Source organism: Pongo pygmaeus, chromosome 10 (genome assembly GCF_028885625.2).
Source record: "Pongo pygmaeus isolate AG05252 chromosome 10, NHGRI_mPonPyg2-v2.0_pri, whole genome shotgun sequence".
Lineage (NCBI taxonomy): Eukaryota > Metazoa > Chordata > Mammalia > Primates > Hominidae > Pongo > Pongo pygmaeus.
Window position 1 is genome coordinate 68,150,609 of NC_072383.2, and position 22,232 is coordinate 68,172,840.

Here is a 22,232-nt window from a genome sequence, read left to right on the forward strand (position 1 = left end):
TTATAGGTCTGTGAAACCCATATTACTAAAATACTCAGAGAAACTGTTCTTAGTTAATACGGCAATTTTCCCAGACCAGGTATGGTATTCTTGAGTTTTGTTTATTTTTATTTCACTGAAATTCTTGAGTTTTATTTATATTTATTTCATCTGTCCATCAACTCAGAATTTTTAAAACATTTATCCATGTGATCAAGCAAAAAATTAGTTCATAAGGGCAAGGAAATATTTATGTGACTGCAGTCTACCTATTAAGAAAACGTTGCTTGACGTAGTTCTAGAATTTGAGGAACCCTTATTTTAAAGATAATGGCTAAATGCATTTACTGCATGTTTTATTGAGCTCCAGTGAAATCGGTCACATCTTGTAGTTCGTCCTAATTAGTAGCCACCCTAGAATGTAATGTCTTCAGTTAAAAAAAGAGAAAACCTGTTCAGCTGGTTCAGCTGTCTTAACCTAACCAAATTCATATTTTAACTTTGAGTGTGGTAATGACTACCAAATTACAGATATTTTAGATACTATTTTCAGCCTCTAAAATATTTTGGCATTGTTTAAATACTATTGAGTAATGAAGTGGGATGAGGGGAACATGGGGAAGGTTTTTAAAAAAGTTTAAAAAAAGAAAAAGTTAAAAAAGATTCATCTAAGTCATTTTATTTTATAGCTTAGGAAACTAAGCCCAGAGAGAAGTAATTGATCTATTTTTTGTGTTTGTAATTTTGCCTTTTCCACAATGTCATATTAATGGAATTGTTCAACGTGTGGCCTTTGGGGTCTGGTTTGTTTCCTGTAGCAAAAATGCACTTAAGATTCATCCATCTTGCATGAATTAACAGCTTCTTCCATTTTGTTGTTGAGAGTATTCTGTTGTGTAGATACTCTGTTTATCCATTCACCTATTAAAGGACATCACGTCTTCACTGGAATGAAGTACATCTTTATACATGTACTGGTTTTGGTGTGAACCTGTTTTCAGTTTATACTGGTAAATAACTTCAGGGCATAGTTGCTGAGTTGTATGGTAAGCTTGTGTTTACCTTTATAAGAAACTGCCTAACCTTCTTCTAACATGGCTGTACTTACCTTCATTTTTGAAAGATATTTTAGCTGGGCTTAGAATTCTTTGTTGATAGTTTTCTTTTCTCTACTTTAAATATATTGAACCACTCTCCTCTGATTTGCATTGTTTCTGGTGAGAAGTCTGATGTCATTCCTACCTTTGTTACTCTATGTATTTTTTTCCCCTGCTTTAAGATTCTTGTTTATTGCTGTTTTGCAGCTATTTTACTCTGAGATGTTGTGATCATGTGGTTTTGTTTTTGTTGTTCTCTTTAGAGGTTGTTGAATTTGGATCTGTGGGTTTATAGTGCTCATCAAATATATTTAAAAAAATTAGTTCCAGTTTCCCCTCGTTGTGCTTCAGCCTCAAAACTACAGGCAGTGAGCTGGGTGCACTACGTTTGTTCCTTTTTCTTGATGATCTTTGTCCTGAGAAGATTGTTGTGTGATGTCTGGAAACCATTGTTTCATATATTTTGTCTAGTTTTCTGTTTATTTACGGTAGAAGGGTAAACATAGCCTCCTTTTTTCATCATGAAATACATCCTTGCCTTATAGAAAATTTCATTGTAGTTTTGCAAATATTCGTCTTTTCTGAATTCTTGAATATTTATAGGACTTGGTGGGAGAACAGTGTATAAACCTTAATAAATTTTGGCACCTAGGGTGCATGCTCTCTCTCATACTTGTTCCCTTTCACAGACTGTGTCTCTCTTTGACTTATTGTACATCCTTTCGTTTCCAATATGAAGGTTACCAACAGAATTTATTGCTGAATATTTTTATTTAATATAGTACAGTGAAGATAGTGGTGACAGATGTTGACTTTTCATGTTTATTTGGAAGAAAATACAGTGTCTTCAGTCATTTTTCTTTTTTGTTTATTAAAAGGAGATAATGATTCTTAGTTCGCTATAGAATATTAGCTCCCACATTGATTAGAGTATATAGTGGCTCTGGATTGAAACTCCAGGCCATGAAATATTTCCAGTTGTCCCCAGAAGAGGAAACAAAGCAAATAATAAACAGATTTTCCCTTTATACGAAAATCCATAATTCTTCAAAGTGAACTTTTATCTGGTAACTTCTTACAGATTAAATATTAATATGTATTATTGTGGTATTAGCCTATAAATTTTAGTCCTTATTATTTTTTGTGTATAATTAGGTTGTGTTAAAGATGTATACAGCATTAAGGTATTGAAAATTACCTTACCTGATTATAGATTTCCAACATTCTTTTGCTGACATTAATATAATTTGTGGTGATTCGTAGACCCTAAATATTATATAAGAAGGAAAACATTTTATTCTATAAGTACTGACTGAAATTTTGCATTATTATCCACTGAATTTAGTGTCACCATGTATGTATTAATAGTAAGGCAAGTACTACTTTACAATTTAATATTATACAACACTAATATTAAAACGGTTAATATTTATGGGATGCATAATAAAATAATCTTGCTCTCTTTTTGTGACAATCGTGAAAATTTGAGTTGGAGCCAAATGTGCGTCATTTAACAATTTCTGAATATCCAATTCATTTGGTAACTTTTCCTTATGAATAACTTCATTGCTTGCTAAATGATAAAGATTACATTTATAGTAGTAAATATGCTTTTAAAACTTTACTCCTTTGTTATTTTTGAAAGAGATATTTAATTCCAAAGGTATTTATAAATTTGGTAATCAGCAATTACAGTTTTGTCATACAGCCTGACTGAAGTATTTTGGCTAAACGTACACTGTAAGATAGTCAGACTTAAGTAAAAATACAACTCCCACTACCTTTGTGAAGAAACGTAAAAGAGGAGCCAGAAGATAGGTTTTTGTCACCTGGGTTCTTTTTAAAACTTAAATTTAGTAATATTCATTTTAAATTATTATTATTTTTTTAAATGTTCTGCCCGTATAGATTGCTTTTTAGAGGTACTCCATATATATGTGTACATGTGTGTTTGTTGGTTTTAATAATTCTGATTCACTCTCCTTATAAATTATAGATTAGATGTTATCTCCTCACAAAACATGTTTGTTGATATTAAATAATTGCTCTGAATTTGAATACAATGTTTAGTGGCTAGCAAGATTATTAGTTCAGTAGGTATACATACTGCTTCCTTAGGGAGAATGTTTAACAAAACTTAGGTAAGAGATATCTGTCTTGAAAATGCGTATTTACAAATTCTTTGTAGACCCACCTTTGAATATTTGAACTCTCATTTTCAATATTCATTTTAAAGATAGCATGTCTTGTGACTGTCACCTCAGCTTCAGTGATTTTTTTTTTTGGTGGGAGGTGGTACCTGGAGTGCAAGTCATTTTGACTTATTTTTATCTCTGCAGTTTAAGAAATTAGCCCCATTATTTTTTCATCCAGTGTAAAAAAGTGAATTCCCTATTGGAATATGCATGAAATTGGATGTCTGAAAGACAAAAGCATCAAAGGAAGTTGACATATTTGCTCTTCTTTTTGGAGTAAAGTTTAATAGAATATTGAGTTAGGTTTGTATCTCTTAATCATGTTAAGAATATATGTTGCATTCCCATTTTGTTGCATGGGAATAAACCTACACAGAATGAATCGGTTGCTGTGTGAATAACTTATATTTCTATCTATCATATATAATCATTTGGAGGGGAAGGATTTGTAGTTAAAGGATTGAATATGAATTGTATATTTTTGAGATAACTGGAGAAGATTCATGTAAAAGAAAAAAATATGTCAGTTGTGGGAGGGGTAAACTTTTTTGTACACTTCATTTTTTATTCACTGTAAATTTCTCCCTTGTGTGTGATGTCTGGCAGACAGTCTTAATTGAAGAAAGTAGAAGTGGGTAGGAAGAATGTTTCATATTTAATAATTTCTGTTGCAAATAAAGTATGCCAGTCTAGCCCACGAAAATGGTTACGAGGAAGACTAGAGTATAGAGCAATTACTTTTTGTTTTTTGTTTTCTGTGTATCATATTGAATATTTTTGCTGCTGTTGATATATTTACATGTTAGTAATTTTGATGGCTTTTGGATAATTCCACTCTAGAGGGAGACGTGGTGGGCGGTCCTTCCTGTGACACGACCCTTGAGTGACAGTTCTATTTGATTGCCTCCGGTACTGTGAGGAAAGGACACGACTCTATGGTGAGGACTGATGGACATACATTATCTGAGAAAAGAAACTACCAGGTAAGACCAGTCTTTTTTCTTTTTTCTCTATTGGTCTTATAGCTACATTGAAACTGTTTAAGTGTGTTATATGTAATTGGAACCAGCAAATTGGATACACCTCAATTTGAAAATTTGGGTTTATAATTTTAAATTAAGTACCGGATTTGATAGTTGAAATAGTTGGGAACACTTTTCAAAATAAAGCGTATTCATAATGTGTATTCTTTTAGTGTCAAATCAGGTTTTCTGAGATATTTGTCAAAACTTAGATTATTTGATATACAAGTTATGACTTCATGGCTGAATTCAAAACTGGTAAAAACAAAGTGTTGATTGCTTTTACGTATATTATTCCTGGAAGACTAAACCCGAAGTCTTGTGCTGTATTTTGGATAACAAAGTATATGTCACAGAAATGTAGACAAAATTGAGTAGAGTATAGAAGAAATAGAAATGAGAAACCCAGGGTGCTCAGAGACCCAAATTCTATTGAATGTGTTATTAGTTTGCTGTCCTTAAAATGCTAGATTCTTGTTTTCTCATTTAATAAGGTGGTTAATAATATCCATTCCTTATTCAGTGTGTAGGAAGGCTGGAAGAATAGTGGAAATGTAACATTGCTATTTCTGAGCTTTGAAAAGAAGGTGAATTTTAAAGATTGTGCTATTAAACAGTGATTTAAAGAAAACCAACATATTTGAATTTAGTTTTTTAAAGGAAATATCCTTTATTCATTTGATAGTGATCTGTTATCACATTTATTTAGTTATCCAGAATACAGAATACTTTAAAGTTTGAGTACAAATAAACTTTTAGGCTTCCTGCACAGATATGTATCCAACCTCCTGACCTCCCACACTTCCTTTCACTCATCAGTTCATTCCCTCTAGGTTGCGAAGGCAGCTAGTATGATAGCAGCAGCTTTGGTTAACTAACTGTTTATCTGCTAACCATTTATTTTAGCCCAGTTAATCTTTTCTTCCCTCAAATTGGAAAAGTGAGCAGTGGAGCAAATTGTAAATTAGTCTTTTTGGTGTATGGTATAACAAAGAGGCTTTGATTATAAGATCTGGGTTCTGGTTTAGGCACCGTTTCTAATTAAAAATAATGTCATATTTAACCTTTCTAGAATTTCTTCTAACTTGGTGTCTAAAGTTTCTTGCCAGATCTTTATGATTTTAATAAGCCAGAGAAAACTGAGGGTATGCTGAATCAGTTTTCTCTGTAACCTTTCTTCTGAGTTGTCCTCATAGACTTGACCAACATAGCCTTTGCTAATGATCTGTACTCAGGTGTAGCTCCTGCTTCCCAACCACTTCCAATTACCTTGACTCATAAGATTTTAATTGGTCACACTTCCTGGACTTCTGCATCTTTTGGTAGGTTCTGCCAAATTATTTTAAGAATTTTGTGATTCTGAATTATGTGGCTTTTCAGTGCTCATAATCCAATTTGTAAAGTGTGAATGTAGAATTTTTATGTGATTACACACTATAGTTAATTTGTCTCATGGAACCACATTAATATAGAATTCCAAAATTTATACTTAAGAAAGAAAACAGAATTATGTTCTATACATGAAGAGATTTGCTTATTCTTGCTCATTCTACACTAAAAGTACTCCATTGTTTCGGTCACATTATTTACAAATAATCCAGGTTTTTGAGCATACCTGGAAAATGCATTTTTGGTTATGGTTTTGCTGCCTCAAAATGTTTTCCCTTTTGTCTTTTCGTTTATTAATACATAATTGTACGCATTTATGGGGTACATGTGGTATTTTGTTACATGTATAGAATGTCTATATAAGAATGTATGGGAAATTCAAAGGAATGTTCATCACTAAAGTAACATTTATATTTGTACTGGTAGTCTAAGAATTTTTATTTTCTTAATATGTTCATCATAATACCAAACAGGAAATTCTGTTTCTATACATGTGCTTTTCAGAGTAGGGTTCAAAAATAAAATAATTTTACAATCCAGCTTAAAACAGCTGTTTCCAAGGTATACTTCAATATGCATTTAGCATCACTAAGTAAAAACAAAAGAGAAAAGGGACATAGAGGGGTAAATTCTAATGTTCCATAGCAGAGTAGGGTGACTATAATTAACAACAAGGTATTGTATATTTCAAAATAGCTAGAAGAGAGAACTTAAATCTTCCAAATTGATGAAAATGATTTTGGATTTTTAAAAATTCTATTTTGGAGGAAATTTATGTATTTTTCATGGATAAAGTAGAATTTCTTTGTGTCTATGTTTATAACCATTTTCATTTATTTTTGAGGACTTTTGCTTTTGAGGGACACTTAATATTTTATATTTATTTGAACATTCTGATAATAGGCTAATACTGCAGAGTTTAACAAGAATTTTTGTAACATTTCTCCAGGTCTCATTTCCTTACAGACCTGATTAAAGCCTTAGGAATTTAGTTTAGGAAGGTGCATTCCCTTGGCTCTATACTAAAGATAGTGACTTTTAAATGGGCTTGGTTTGAAGTATTGATTTTTATGGTGGTATCTACTTTGTGTGTTTTCTTTCTTACTATAAATTTAAGCCCAGTTAGGTATTTGGAGTTTGAATATAGTAGTTGAAGTTTATTTGCAGAGATAGACTGGCATATTAGTTCAGATAAAACAATTTATTTATATGGCTCATGGTTCATTTTTGGATTGTCAAGCTTTTTCCAAGGAAATGCACCTTCAGTTTTTGTAAGCATTTTCTTATCTTCTTCTAATTTAGATTAACTTACCCTAACTATGAGCATGCACATGCACAAATGTAAACCATTTTAATTACCAATTTAACTAATCAATGGCTTTCCTTTTTTTTTTTTTTTTTTTGAGACAGACTCTTGCTCTGTCACCCAGGCTGGAGTGCAGTGGTGCGCTCACTGCAACCTTCGCCTCCTGGGTTCAAGCGATTCTCCTGCCTCAGCCTCCTGAGTAGCTGGGATTACAGGCGTGCGCCACCACACCCAGCTAATTTTTGTATTTTTAGTAGAGATGGAGTTTCACCATGTTGGTCAGGCTGGCCTCGAACTCCTGACCTCGTGATCTGCCCGCCTCGGCCTCTGAAAGGGATTACAGGCGTGAGTCACCGGTGCCCGACCCGACTTTCCCTTTGTTACTTAACATATTCAAGCTTCTAAACATTACGTTTAGACTTTCCAAATTCTGGCCTCCTTACATACATTTACCTTTCCAGTATCTCTCCTGTTAATTTTTGTAGTAGATTTTCCCATTTAGTAATACAACACTGCTTTTAATCTCCCTGTCATGTAGTTTTACACCCACAAGGGTTTACTTATATTGGTTCTTTTCATGTAATGCCTCACCTTTGTTCACGTGATTCAAGAATTAAGTATCAATTTTTCCAGATGTCACCCTATGGTAGATTCAGTGTTCCTTTCCCTTTCTTTCATAGCCTTTACATACTTCTAGTTTAGTGTTTACCAGAATACATTGTAGTTGTGTTTATTTGTCCTTGTCTTCCTATAGACTTGTGCAGTCCAATGCCATAGGCACTAGTCACAAGTAGCTATTTAAATTTAAACTCATTTAAATTAAATAAATTTTAAAGTTCATTGGTCACATTAACCACATTTCAAATGCTCAGTGGCTACATGCTGCTAATGGCTACTGTATTGAACAATGCAGATACAGAACATTTCTATCATTGCAGAAAATCGTATTAGATAATACTGCTGTATCTAATAAGCTTCTTGAAAACTGGGACCGTATCTGTTTATTTTGGTACTGCGAATACCTAGCTTGGCGCCTGGTATGTAGATAGGTGTTCAGTGCGTGTTGTTCCAATAAAATTAAATAAAACAGTGAAAGAAGGGAAAGGAAGAAATGGAAAGTATACTGGGTAACATACCAGTGTAAGTGGTATGGGAAGATAGAGGTATTTGCAAGATATTTAGATGTTACTTTGAATGGAACTTTTCAATATGAGGTCATTGGTTACATCATATGCTAGCTAATTCAATGCATTATCTACAAACTGGGTCTAATGCATCCTATTCCGTACGTTTCTGAAGAATGATTCATAATCTAAAACATTGTATTTTTGTGGAATATAGTATGTCAGAGAACTGTAAAAATGATTGTATTGCCATTTTCTTCCCCAACATGAAATATTTTACTTCCTTTTAATTAACTTTAAAAATCACAGATGCCCATTACCAAAATGTTGAAGAAAAATACGGAATATAAAATACAGTGTGAAAGTTTGCCTTGACAACTTTACTCTTAACAGTTTGGTGTGTACCTCTTCAGATCTTTACTAGTGACTATATAGTGTAGATGTGATTCATTGTCTTTGTCTTTAACAAATGTGTATTTTTCTGTATTGTACTTAATGGAGCTATTTCCGTTTCCCATTCTTTCCTCTGCCCTCTTTCCCAGAAGTAATCAATAGTTTTAATTTTGTGTTTCATTCTTTATATTTTTATAACTTTATTACATATATGTGTTTCAGTGTATTGAGGTACATCTTTTTTATGTATTGTGTGGCAATTTTTTGGAAAGTGGTGCCCCATATTTTATTGAGTAGGAAAAATCATAATTTCTAGCCCACTCAAGACCCTAAACAATTTCCTAGATATAGCTAAAGTACTCAACACCTACTTGATAATTCACCAAGGATTTCTGCATAATACAGAGTATTTAAAATACAAACTACTTAATATAAACAGAAACAAATGAATCACTAAGTATATTTCCATTTAGTATATACTGTATTCAGATCATAATTTTTCTTTTATACTGCAATAAAAATGTAATTGTAAATAAACAGTTAAGTGTATTTCCTTTCTTTTATTGTAAGTGGCACATTATTGAACATCTTTCTCTCTCTGAAGTCAGGATGCATCTTACAGCTGATGGTGACTTCGAGTCATAGTTGTGACAAACAGTACTAGCACCAAAGCATCTTAGAATCTATGATATATAGTATGTTAAAGATATATAATGAATATAAAGAACACTTAATAAAATAAAATCATAGCTGAGTGTAGTGCTGTGCACCTGTAGTCCTAGCTACTGGAGAGGCTGAGGCGGGAGAATAGCTTGAGCCCCAGAGTTTGAGGCTGCAGTGAGCTATCATCACACCACTGCACTCCAGCCTGTGTGACAGAGCAAGACCCTCAGTCAGTTGGTCGATCAATCAGTCGATTGATGGGTAGATAGATAGATAGATAGATAGACAGATAGATAGATAGATAGAATTTTATTAAATTAATACTTAACAATTGAAAATTTGGCAGATCTGGTGCCCAGAGAAGAAAAATTGAGTTTGTAGTTATTATTGCTGCTTGGTGTTAGGTGAAGATGAATAAGAGCGACCTAATGAAAAAATGAGTTTTTTAAAAAAAAAAAAAAAGGAAAAAAGCCTGAATCCAATGAATTGGTTCAGTTTCCTCTTCTTTGCTCTTGAAAGCCTTGCAACCAGATGGCTGTGACATGTTATCACTAGCCAGAGATAAAGTAAAGGGGTAGAAAAAACTCACATGGATGACTTTTTATGTGCCCTTTACTTGCGTTTATACAGCTGCTTAAGATGAAGTTGCTCTTATAATTACATTTTTGATTGTGAAAGCTCTGTTCATGTCATGATCACATGATCAGCAACAGAAGTCACGTTTACTTCATGATGTAAATTTTTTTTTTTTTTTTTTTTTTTTTTTTGAGACGGAGTTTCGCTCTTGTTGCCCAGGCTGGAGTGCAGTGGCGCGATCGCTAGCGTGCTCACCGCAACCTCTGTCTCCTGGGTTGAAGTGATTCTCCTGCCTCAGCCTCCTGAGTAGCTGGGATTACAGGCATGTGCCACCATGCCCGGCTAATTTTGTATTTGTTTTTTAGTAGAGACAGGGTTTCTCCCTGTTGGTCAGGCTGGTCTCGAACTCCTGACCTGAGGTGATCCATCTGCCTCGACCTCCCAGCGTGCTGGGATTATAGGTGTGATCCACTGTGCCCAGCTTTTTTTTTTTTTTTTTCTTTTTTTTTCTTTTTGAGACAGGGTCTTACTCTGTCACCCAGGCTGGAGTGCAGTGGCACCATCTCCACTCACTGCAACCTCTGCCACCCGGGTTCAAGCAATTTTCGTGCCTCAGCCTCCCAAGTAGTTAGAACTACCTACATGCACCACCACATCCGACTAATTTTTGTATTTTTCAGTAGATACAGGATTTTACCATGTTGGCCATGCTAGTCTCAAACTCCTGACCTGAGGTGATCTCCCTGCCTTGGCCTCCCCAAAGTGTTGGAATTACAGGCATGAGCCACTGTGCCGACCTAATCTAAATTTTTAAAAATAAAATTTGACCTTTTTTTTTTTTTTTTTGGCATTCATGGCTTCTCTTTGTCCTCTTTCTCAGGCCAGCCAGTAATGTCAAATCAAGTTAAATGAATTCCCAAGTTCCTCATTGGTTGGGTCATTGCCATGTGATGCTAAGTGTTAACCTTTCTTTGAATGCGTTATACGTTCTGATACTTTTTTAATTATCATCTGAAATCATCAAATAAGGTGACATTTGTTTTCCAAAAAATAAGTTTCACCAAGACACCTGGTTTATGGCACCCTTAGTGAATTGGTAATTTTTTCATAGTGCCCTTGGGCCAAACTGTGCTAAATAAATAATTAGGTCCAAATCACTTACATTCATGTGATTATCTGATAGATATTGCTGTATTTCCTAAGATATAAAATATCTGGTAGCACCCCTGTGTGTTCGCTCTGGTGTTCCTTTTGGCAACGTATGCCCTAGACTTTATATATGAAATATGAAGTGTTCTCTTTCAGAAAAATAGTTTACATTTAAGTAAGTGGTTTGCCTTAATCATGAATGTGAAATGTGTACTCATTAAATCAAAAGTTAAGACATTAATGCGGATATTTCTGTGAATCAGAGAAAATACAGAAGCAAGCAAAGTTTTCTTTTGTTTTTTTTTTTTTTTTTGAGACAACTCTTGCTCTGTTGCCCAGGCTGGAGTGCAGTGGCCTGATCTCGGCTCACCGCAAGCTCTGCCTCCCAGGTTTATGCCATTCTCCTGCCTCAGCCTCCTGAGTAGCTGGGACTAAGGCGCCCACCATGACGCCTGGCTAATTTTTTGTATTTTTTTCAGTAAAGATGGGGTTTCACAGTGTTAGCCAGGATGGTCTTGATCTCCTGACCTCATGATCCGCCCGCCTTGGCCTCGCAAAGTTCTGGGATTACAGGTGTGAGCCACCGCACCTGGCTGCAAAGTTATCTTTTAAGAGGTTATCTTAGGTCTTGCGTGGAGTCTAGGATGATAGCACTGATGGTGGCAGGTTAGTATTTTTTGTTTTTTTTTTTAATCTTTCTGAATTGCCACATAAACATAGAACCAGCTAGACAGCAAAACTAAAACTTGTGAAAACATAACAGAACTTGTTGACAAAGTGTCCCCATGAACCCCAATATAAGCAGATGAGAACTAAGAAAAAGACCTACAGTTATCGGTTTTTATGCATAAAAAAGAGATCCATTGGGATGTCTGATGGACCTGAGAATGGAAGCACCCAATGTAGTCAGCAGGTATTCACTGGTAAGTACAATTAGCCAGTTTGAAATTGGGAGAGATTTTGTCAACCTCATAAGGTGAGTGAGGAACCCATGGTAAGGCTAAAGTGATTGGAGCAGCTTAGCTCTATGACCTCCTGAGAGTGACCCACCAGTGTATCCTTCTAGGATTCCACCGAGGAGAGGAATTAAAATTGAGCGGGAAAGGGACAACAGTGACATTGGAAAGAGAAGGTCCAGATAAAAATGGGAGAGGGGAACAGAACCAGGAAATCTCAGTAAATAAGCGATCATATTTTCAAACACTACGTGAAAGTAACAGAAGAGATAACTTTATGAAGTTAGAGAAGTTTATCTGAACAAAGCAGTATTCTAAAACTTCAGGAAGATTAAATTCCTAAGAGGTCTTCTAGGAATGTATTTGGGAGTGTTTATACCAATTTTGAGCCCCATCAGTAGTCCTCATATTCATCTGACATTTGATAATTTCAGAATTAAAATTTTTTTCCATCTATTGAGGTTGTGTTTGAGATATATTGAGATATTCTTCTTCATAGTCTTTTAAAAAAGATTTTTTGTTTTGTCTTCCATATTTAATCTACCTGAAATTGATTTTTGTACATGGTGTTAGAAATACAGTTTCCTTTCCCCTGCACCTAAATTATCATATTAGCATTGTGTACCAATTTTTTCTACCCTCCTTAAGTATTCAGTAGTGCTAGCTCTATTGTAAATCAAGTTTCTCTTTATATGCATGGATTTCTTATTTCTCTGTTACCTTGATGTGTTTGTGCCTGTACCAATATCATGTTTTCTTAAATACTAAAGCTTTGTGTTAAATCTTCATGTCTGTCTGTCAGCCTTTTTCTTCATAAGAGTCTTGACTTGGCCTTTTGCTCTATGACAAATTTAGAATATTCATGAGAATGCTCCCCTCCAACACAAAAAGAAGTATTGAGTTTCTAAGTGGAATTGCATTGACTTTAGTTTTCTTTTTGGAAGAATCGGTAAGTTTATGTATTGAGTTCTTTCGTGTTTTCTCTCAAAGTTTTATATTTTTTTCATGAGGGACTTAGAAATCTTTAGTCCGATTTATGACTACTTTTGTTGCTTTTCTTGGTTGTAAATTTTAAAAAAATTTTTAGTTATAGGTGTTATTGAAATATAGTTGACTTTTAAAATTGATTTTTGTATCTATCAATGTTGCTAAACTTTTTAATTTTTATAATTTATCTGTAGGCTTTTGGGGGGGTTCATATAAGTAAACACATCCTTTGGAAATGACAGTTTTGAAATTGTCACCAGTTTTGAAGTTGTCATCATTAAATATTTGATACAGGATTTTTTTTATAGATATACTTTATCAGGGTAAAGAAATTGTTCATAATGCTACCTTATATATTTTTTCCTCTGTAGCATCTTTTTTCTTCTTAAGGTTGTTTACTATGTGCCTTTTCCCCTTATTTGGTCAGACTTACTAGTGATTTGTCAGTTTTACTAGGGGTCAAATTTTAGCCTTTATTTATTTCTAAAATTTAATTTTGTTTTCTATTCATCAGTGTTCTTTAATGTTTTCCTTTCACTTCTTAGGGCTTGTTATACTGTTCTTTAATCTTATGTTTTTAATTTTCCAGGTAATTATCAGGTTTGTCTAGTTATCTTTTTGTTGCTGATTTCTCATATAATCCCATTTTGGTTCAAGAATGTGGTCTGTATGATACAATTATTTGTTTATGTGTTTGAACAAAATGTATATTAACCAAATTGGCAGGTGTATTGCTTTGTTTCTCTCCATTAGATCAAGTTTGTTAATCTTATTATGTACATCTTATGTATCCATATAATCATTTATCCCTTTGTTTAGATCTAGATTCCAATATATCTTATTTCTTTAATTATTTTATGAATTTTTGTGTTTAGTATGTGATAAATCCAACAATTGGAAGTTGTCACATATTATGCTAATGTTGTTTTCTGCTGGTTCTCATTGTGCCTTGTTTCCTTGTGTGTGTATTAAGCTATCATTTCATGTTTCTTAGAACTCTGGGAATTCTTTGAGGATTAGGTAGAAGGGGACATTTCTCCCAAGGGGATTTTCACTTGTTTTTGCTAAGCCCCTAAGGCACTACCAATCCAGAACCAATTCCAAATAAAATATTAGCTTGAGGTTGCAGTCCACATAGGTAATGTGAATTCATGCTTTTTAGTGGCTATGAATTTTCAGAGCATTCCTTCACCACTTTTTGCTTACCATAAATAACAGGAACATCAAGATTTTTTGCTGTCCTCTTTACTAAGGGGTTATTACAATTATGGTGTAGCTCTTTTTTTTTTTTTTTTTTTGAAACGGAGTTTCGCTCTTGTTGCCTAGGCTGGAGTGCAATGGTACAATCTTGGCTCACTGCAACCTCTGCCTCCCTGGTTCAAGCGATTCTCCTGCCTCAGCCTCCCGAGTAGCTGGGATTACAGGCACCTGCCACCATGTTCAGCTAATTTTTTTTTGTATTTTTAGTATAGATGGGGTTTCACCACATTGGCCAGGCTGGTCTTGAACTCCTGACCTCAGGTGATCCACCTACCTCGGCCTGGGATTACAGTGCTGGGATTACAGGCATAAGCCACCACTCTCAGCCATGGTGTAACATTTTAAGGTACATGATTTATAAAAAGCTTTTTTAAATAGCTTCTCCTTTAGTAGGGATATAAGCTTGTAGCTTCTCTGGAATTCTAGCTTTTACTCTCATTTAAGGGTGTTGAATTTCCCTTCCTCCCTTGCAGGTTCAGCTGTACACTTAAAAATGTAACCTCTGTTAGTGTTTATTTTGTTAATTGCTGTATCCTCACCTGAGAATAATGTCTGGCATGTAGTAAGTATTGTTGATTGGATAAAGTTAGTATTTTATGGAGTGATTTTAGTTGTTATTTAGTGGGGCATTCTGAGTTCTTAGTTGTACTACCAAACAACATCTATTGTAATTATTCTTTAGATCTCAGCTGAAATCTCACTTCTTAAGGGAAACATTTTCTGCTTAGACTTCTGTTATATTTTCTCATTGTTCATGGTAATTTTAGGGATGGTGGTAATGTTATTTCTGCTTTTTATTATCATTCATAATGAAATAGGTTTGTTGACTTTTTTCTTCCCATCTTTTCCCGTTTTTACTTCTTATCCCTTTCTTCTCTCCTTTCCCTTCTTTTTTTTATTCCCTCCCTTGCCCTGCTTTCTTTATTTTCTTGCTCACTTCTCTTCCTTTTTTCTTTCTTCCCTTCTTTCTTCATAATATTTTTCTTCTACCTAAAGGATTAAAAAATTTTTTTTCTAAGGCATTTCTAGTGGTGATGAATTATTTTAGGTTTTGTTTGAAAAGTCTTTATTTCACCTTTATTTGTAAATATACTTTCACTGAGTCTGAAGTTCAAAATTGACAGGTTTTTTGCTTTTAGAATTTTTTAAATGGTGCTTCTCTGTCTTCTTATTTCCTAGGAAAAGTCTGCTGTCATTCTTATCTTTAGTCTTGTGTATATAATATACCTTTTTCTCTCTGGCTAATATTAAGATTTTTAAATTTGTCACTTATTTTACACAGCTTGATTAAGGTCTGTGTCGGTATAATTTTTTTATGAGTCTTATGCGTGGGATTTGTTGAGCTTCTTGAATTTGTATGTTTATACAAATTTAGGAATTGTTTTCATCCATTATTTATTTGAATATATTCTCTGTCTTCACTGTCCTTTGAGGACTCCAATTACACATATATCTAATTGCCTGGCGTTGTCCCATAGCTTACTGATGCTTTGTTCATTTTTTTCTTTCTTTTTTTCTCACCATGCTTTAGTTAGGATAGTTTTTATTACTGTTTTTTTTAAGTTTGCTAATCTTTTCTTCGGCATGCCAATTATTCTGCCTTCTTTTACATACAAAATGTAATTATAACTCTTTGAATATCATTGTCTACTAATTCTGTTACTCATGTTTACTAATAGAAACTGTCTGTTTCTATTGAGTGTCGGTTTTTTTTTCCTCCTCATTATCTGTTCTCTTTTAGTGCTTGTTTGCATGGCTGGTGATTTTTGCTTGGATGCCAGTCTTTGGAAACTTTATCTTGTTGAGTGCTGTATAATGTTTGTATTTCTGTTAATATTCTTTAGATTTCTTGTGGTTGCAGTTAAGTTACTAATAACAGAAGCCATTTGATCTTTGAGACATCCTTTTCTTTTTTTTTTTTTTTTTTTTTTAGGTCTTGTTTAACAGAACCAGAGTAATCTTTAGGGTTAATTTTCTTCCAACTACTTAAGCAATTCTTTTCTGAATTATGTAAATTATGTTTTTCTACTCTGGCTGGTAGGAAAATAAATGATTCCCAGCCCTGTCTGGGCCCTGGGGATTGTTTTCTCTGTTTCTTTCAGGTGGCCTTTTTTTTTGTTGTTTTTGTTTTTTTTAAGCTTCTGGTAGTTTCCTTACATGCATGTGCTAATCAGTACTTAGCTGAAGACTCAGAGGGACCTTCTGCATATTTTCAGAGCTCTTTCTCTGTGCCAGTCATTCTCGTTTAGTATCCCAGCCTATTAATTCTGGCTGCCTTTAATTACCCTCTTCTCCACTTCCTCAATTCACAAAGATTGCTGGGCTCCACCAATCTGGAATCCCTCTCCCTCACTGCAAACCGAAAACTCTTTCAGTCTTATAAGCAAGGGTAGTTGTTGAGCCCTCATTGATTCTTTCTCTTGTCTCAAGGATTATTGTCCTGCACGGCCTGATATCCTGTGTCTAAAATCCATTGTTTAATATAGTTTGTCCATTTTCAAGTTGTTTTAGGTGGGCTACTGCTACGAATAATACTACCACTACTGTCTCTTGGTTGGAAGTGAAAGTCTTAATATTTCATTTTTTTAAATTATTTTTTCTTATTGAAATTTTTTTTATAGAGACAGGGTCTCACTATGTTGCCCAGGCTTGTCTTAAATTCCTGGTCTCAAGCGATCTTTCCACCTTAGCCTCTCAAGATGCTGGGGTTACAGGTGTGAGCCCCTACACCCTTATTTCATTTTTAAAAACTATATTTTGGTTGAGAAGATGAATGAAAACCATTCCTGATAAAGAGAATAAGCTTTTGTGTCAATATTCAGACAAGGCTTGGATGCTTTCTCTTGTATAAAATACTATACAGTGTGCAATATACACAAATTTCAGACCATTTCTCAGCATTTAAGGTCATTTAGAATGAAAAATAAAACAGTATGGGTCAGTAGATGAATTCCAGTTCTTATGTAGAATTATCATAGTCCTGATTCAATTTAACTTAAAAATTGGACTGTTTCCTCTGAATTTCCTGATTCCCTTAAGATTCCCTAGAATCCAGTAGGCCCATAGATACAGTGGTCATTCATTTTCTCAGCTGTCAGGTAAAAATTTTACTAATTAGCATTTCTTACTTTAAAAAATCTGTGTTGTTTAGCATAAAATAGTATATTATCTCTGTATTGTTTTATCTGGATCAGTAAATTAAAGACAGTATAATAAATGTGCTAATGAAAATAGAAGATGTTTTCAAGGAAAAAGGAAAGACCCTTATTAGGGCCAAAAATGCTAAGGGCACATGAAATTTTACACCTATTCTTTTCTGCCAAGGCACTTTTCTAAAGGCACTGTGATAAAGCTAAAAAAAATGTGCTTGGTAGAGTGAAGAGCCTTTAGTTTGAGCCACTAGTCTTCACCTTCTACCTGAATCACTTGGGTCCATTTATGTAAAGTCTTTGACACTGTGTTCGTAGTTAACAGTGAAATCTTTAAAAGATTTGGTTTGCTTTGTTAAAGCATTTCCATTAAATAGAGAAGGAACGTAGAAAATTACCATTAAAACACCATGGTAGGCTAGGCATGGTGGCTCACGCTTTTAATTCCAGCACTTTGGGAGGCTGAGGCGGGCAGATCACCAGGTCAGGAGATCGAGACCAGCCTGGCTAACACGGTGAAACCCCATCCCTACTAAAAATACAAAAAATTAGCCGGGCCTGGTGGCGGGCACCTGGAGTCCCAGCTACTTGGGAGGCTGAGGCAGGAGAATGGCGTGAACCAGGGAGGCGGAGCTTGCAGTGAGCCGAGATCGTGCCACTGCACTCCAGCCTGGGCGACGGAAAAAAACAAAACAAAACAACACCACAGTAATAGGTACTGCAAGCGATATTCACGGATGAATGCTCTAACGAGTGGACAGAAATGTAAGGACAGACAGGTATTTGCATGTTCTCACAGTACTTCTCCAAAACATTTCTTATTTAAAAAGAGAAAACTAGTAGTTTACAGTGGAGAAAACTTGCAGATGCACCACCTTAACCATGATCAAGGTTAACTTCACCTGTAATAAGACATATTAACATCATATGCACTCATACATTGGAATATATGCATCACATATGATGCACTTGAGAAGACTACATCAGCTCTGTGGTGATGTGGCTTTCAGAATGCATAACTTCAATCTAATGAGGAAACATCTGACAAACCCAAATTGTGGGACATTCTGCAGTGTGTATGATATAACATCAATATTGTGAAAGAAGAAAGACGAGGATAAGTCTCGGATTGGAGAAGACTAAGGAAATGTAAAACTAAATGTAAGGGGTCGGGGGACAAAGTGTTGTAATTTTAAATAGACAAGGAATTCCTTACTGAGATGACTTCACACCTGAAGTAGGTGAAGTAGGAAGCCATCTGGATGTCTAGAGGAAGAGCATTCCTGGAGGATAACAAAGGCAAGGGTTTGGAGACAGGAGTATGTCCGATGTGTTTGAGGAGTAGCAAGGAGGCCAGTTATGACAGGAGCACATGAAGAGAAGGGGAGAATGCTAACAGAGGAGATTAGAGATAACAAAGAGTAAGGTCATGAAGGCCTTGGAGGCCTTGGTAATGGTGCAGGAGTCCATTGTAAATGTGTTTCACCTCTATTCCCTTTGATTTGTGATGTTCTTTTATTCTGAGCATGAAGGGGATAAAGTATATAAGTATAAAATGTAATACCTTACATCTAGCACTGTGTGTAGTAGATGCTCACTCAGTGATTATTGAATTAGTGTACATGGCGAGATGTTTAGAAACGTTTTAAAGATCATGTCTTCCCTTGCTAAAGGAATACTTTTCATTTTTAATTACTTCCTGTAACATAAATTAGGATTCTGATACCTCTTTATATTTTTAAAATGTAAAAGTTTTAAAATAATTTGTCACATTCAATAATATCTATTTATGCTATTGAACAGATGTCTTAAATAAGCTTCTACTTTTATTAGTTTTAGTATTTATAATAGAGTCTTTTTCTCTGAAAATAACTTACTTTTTATATTTTCAAGGATTCAACATTTTTGTAAAAGTGAATTGATTTCATATCTTTTTTTTTTTTTGAGATGGAGTTTTGTTCTTATTGCCCAGGCTGGAGTGCAATGGCACGATCTAAACTCACTGCACCCTCTACCTCCTGGGTTCAAGCGATTCTCCTGCCTCAGCCTCCCGAGTAGCTGGGGTTACAGGCATGTGCCACCATACCCGGCTAATTTTGTATTTTTAGTAGAGACAGGGTTTCTCCATGTTGGTCAGGCTGGTCTCGAACTCCCGACCTCAAGTGATCTGCCCGCCTCAGCCTCCCAAAGTGCTGGGATTACAGGCATGAGCCACTGTGTCTGGCCTGGATTTCATATCTTATTTAAATCCTATATTCAGATTGTTTTGTTTTAAAATCTTAAAATTTTTCTCTTTATTATCTCGTTTGATTAAAGTGCCAGGTTTTTTTTGATGGAGGGGTCCTTATTTGTTTTTATCAGCATGGAACAGTTAAGAAATTCACTTTTTCCCAAGGAGTGTACTTATATCAGAGTTATGTGTAGGTTTTAAAAGTTCACTGGTCCACCTTTACGAATTTTAAGTACATCCATATAGTACAACTTTAATTCTGCTTGTTGATGGTGTTAATGTGTATGAGAGCCTTAGATTTAATGTTGAGTACTCGAGAGAGCAAGAGAGTGTACAAGGAGTGGATAGGCACAAAGTATTTGAACACACTGTCTTACATGTTTTCATGATGGCCAGGTAAGCTCTGTCTTTGCATTTTCTGGAAAAGTGTGCAAGTTTGTACTGAGCACTGCTTTTTTTTTTTTTTTTTTTTTTAACTTAGTACTTTGAATTAGTCTGAAAGATGAATCTGGGTTTGGCCAATAATGAAGAGGTGAACAGGGAGTCATAATGTTGAAACTGGACATTCAGATCTTTATAGCATGATTTCCTTATTTTTCAAAGAGCAGAAGAATCCCATCGTTTATCATGTTCTGGTTGGACTCCTTTCTTACTGTTTGCTGGAGTTGAACTTCAGAGCTATGGCGTCAACCCTGCTGTAATATCTCAGGGGAGCTCCTAGTGTGGGGCTGGTGCCATGGCTCACCCTCCAACCTTTCCTTCTTCACTTCAGCCTCCAGCTCTGAGCTTTCCAATCCCCAGAGTAGCAAATGTTGAAAGAAGTTGCACAGGTAAGTATGTGGTGGGGAAAGCTGGGGGAAAAATGGTACTGTCATCAGTATTTTGAGGGTGAATGTTGGGCCATTTTATCAATGAGTCATTTTGTTAGTTTAGAAATATAATGTTTGTTATAAATTATTTTTCTCAGAAAACTCATAAATTATTTAAAAAATAGTGTAGAAGAAATAATTTTAATTCTTGTTAGATGTGAAATAGGAAAAAACCGTAATAAACTATTAATATTATAATGCAAAGGAAGGTTCTTAAATTTTTTTAAACTTTATATTCTCCACAGTGTATATAGCAGGTCCAGAAAACCCATGTTCAAAAAAGAAGCTAAAAAAAAGCTGGGGAAGGCCTAAGTCCATAGACTATAATTTTGCCATATGTAACTTGGTCTCAGAAGGAGGCAAGTTTTAGTTTTCTTCCACTAGCTTTAGATGTGCTATTTTTTCCTGAGGTATTAGGCACGTAGCTATGTTTTTAATCTTTACAGAAATAGAAACTTCAAACATCTTTTTCCTTGAAGTCTCGACAGGAGGACTGGAACATTTCTACCAATCTCTAGGTTTGAAGTTAACAAAAATAAGTATAGATATCTGGTACATAATTCAGCAAATGTTTGTTGAACGAATGAATAAACTCATCCGATCCCGTGTCGTGTGTGTGTGTGAGAGAGAGAGAGAGAGAGAGAGAGATGCCAACACTCCTGGCATTTTCTCCTTGTCTGCCTTGCACTGGAAATCATGATCTAAACATTACAGATTTAATTTTGTAGGGGTGTAGCTCTGGGTCTTCACTACCTTACTTTTGAGCTTCTTCTCAGAAGGCTTTCAAAACTTGTTTCTTTCGTTCTCCTACATCTATCCCATATAGTTCATGTTCATTGATTTATAGATTTTTGCACATACAAGACATTCACATTAAACCCAAGAAAAACAGACTCTTAAGATGGCCCATGGTTGCTAAATTTCTTCAGAGAAAGTATGTGAGGGTTAAAAGAGATTGGGATTCTAGTGTATTTGGTATTTCAGGTCTCAAAACAAGTCATCAAAATACAGACTTCCCAGCAGTTTGTCTCCCTTTTTTTCTTGAGTTTTTTAGGTAACTGGACGCTCTATATAAACACATCTCCCTCAGCAAAGTACATCCCGTTTTTTTCTCAATATGTATTCATATTCCCTTCTTTCCTCCATCTTTATCAGACCCATCTTTGCCTACCGTCTTTTAAGGATTTAAAATATTCTCATTAGAAGATTTTCTTTCTTTATGCATAGAGGATTTGTTTTGTATTCTAAATGTAGAGATTTTCTACTGTTATATGTCCTTCCATTTGTATTTTATAGTTTTACATCCTAATATTTAAGGATAAAGTGCTACTTTAATTTTAGGCTCTATTGTGTGAGTTCTCAACTCCAACTTCTTACTGCTCGTAAGAGGTACTAATTATATTTAGTTCTTTAGTATATGTGTACTTTTTTCCTATGGATTAGCACTTTTTGAATAATTAGAATTTTACTTTTAGGATGATGCACTTAGCTTTTAAAGCTTATATATTAATTGTTCAAATGTGAATCTATATAAAGCATATTGGTGCAGCACATTTTAAGATTCTAGAAAACCACAAAATCTGTTTATTCATGTTGAAACATACAGAACATATTCTCCCTAGATCAGAGTCAAACTTGTGGAGGTATTTGTAGCATTTTGGTAACACTCCCTAGAGAATTTGTAGACTTTGGGGGTGCATATTAAGGGATAACATACATGGCTTTTCAGAATATTTTCTGAATAAAGCAGCTGCAGACACCAGATTTTAGTTTTTGGATTAGGAAAGAGTGATGTGTTTTTTCACCCTCCCGTCTCCCCACCAACACACACACACATAACCCTCCCCATCTTTCAGATATAGGCCATCTTGTTTTATTGGATGAGCCC

At 34.9% G+C, this 22,232-nt stretch overlaps 1 protein-coding gene and 1 long non-coding RNA gene across 4 annotated transcripts in view; one reads left to right on the forward strand and one right to left on the reverse strand.

The window, feature by feature from the left end:
- The window catches only part of CNOT2 (CCR4-NOT transcription complex subunit 2), a 109,893-nt gene that overhangs the window by 30,615 nt on the left and 57,046 nt on the right, over positions 1–22,232 (forward strand). For 2 of the 3 annotated variants that reach the window (XM_054445028.2, XM_063646500.1), the window contains exon 2: positions 4,112–4,254. In XM_054445028.2, coding sequence (XP_054301003.1) covers positions 4,207–4,254 — 48 coding nt within the window. In that variant the 5' untranslated portion in view covers positions 4,112–4,206. Of the gene's footprint in view, positions 1–4,111; positions 4,255–20,247; positions 20,306–22,232 lie in introns of those variants that run through there. The other variant, XM_063646501.1, reaches the window with a different exon arrangement.
- Positions 19,706–22,232, reverse strand: part of LOC134737597 (uncharacterized) — a 33,799-nt gene continuing 31,272 nt past the window's right edge. Inside the window, exon 4 of the long non-coding RNA XR_010122628.1 lies at positions 19,706–20,326. This is a non-coding gene — a long non-coding RNA (uncharacterized LOC134737597). The remainder of the gene's footprint in view (positions 20,327–22,232) is intronic.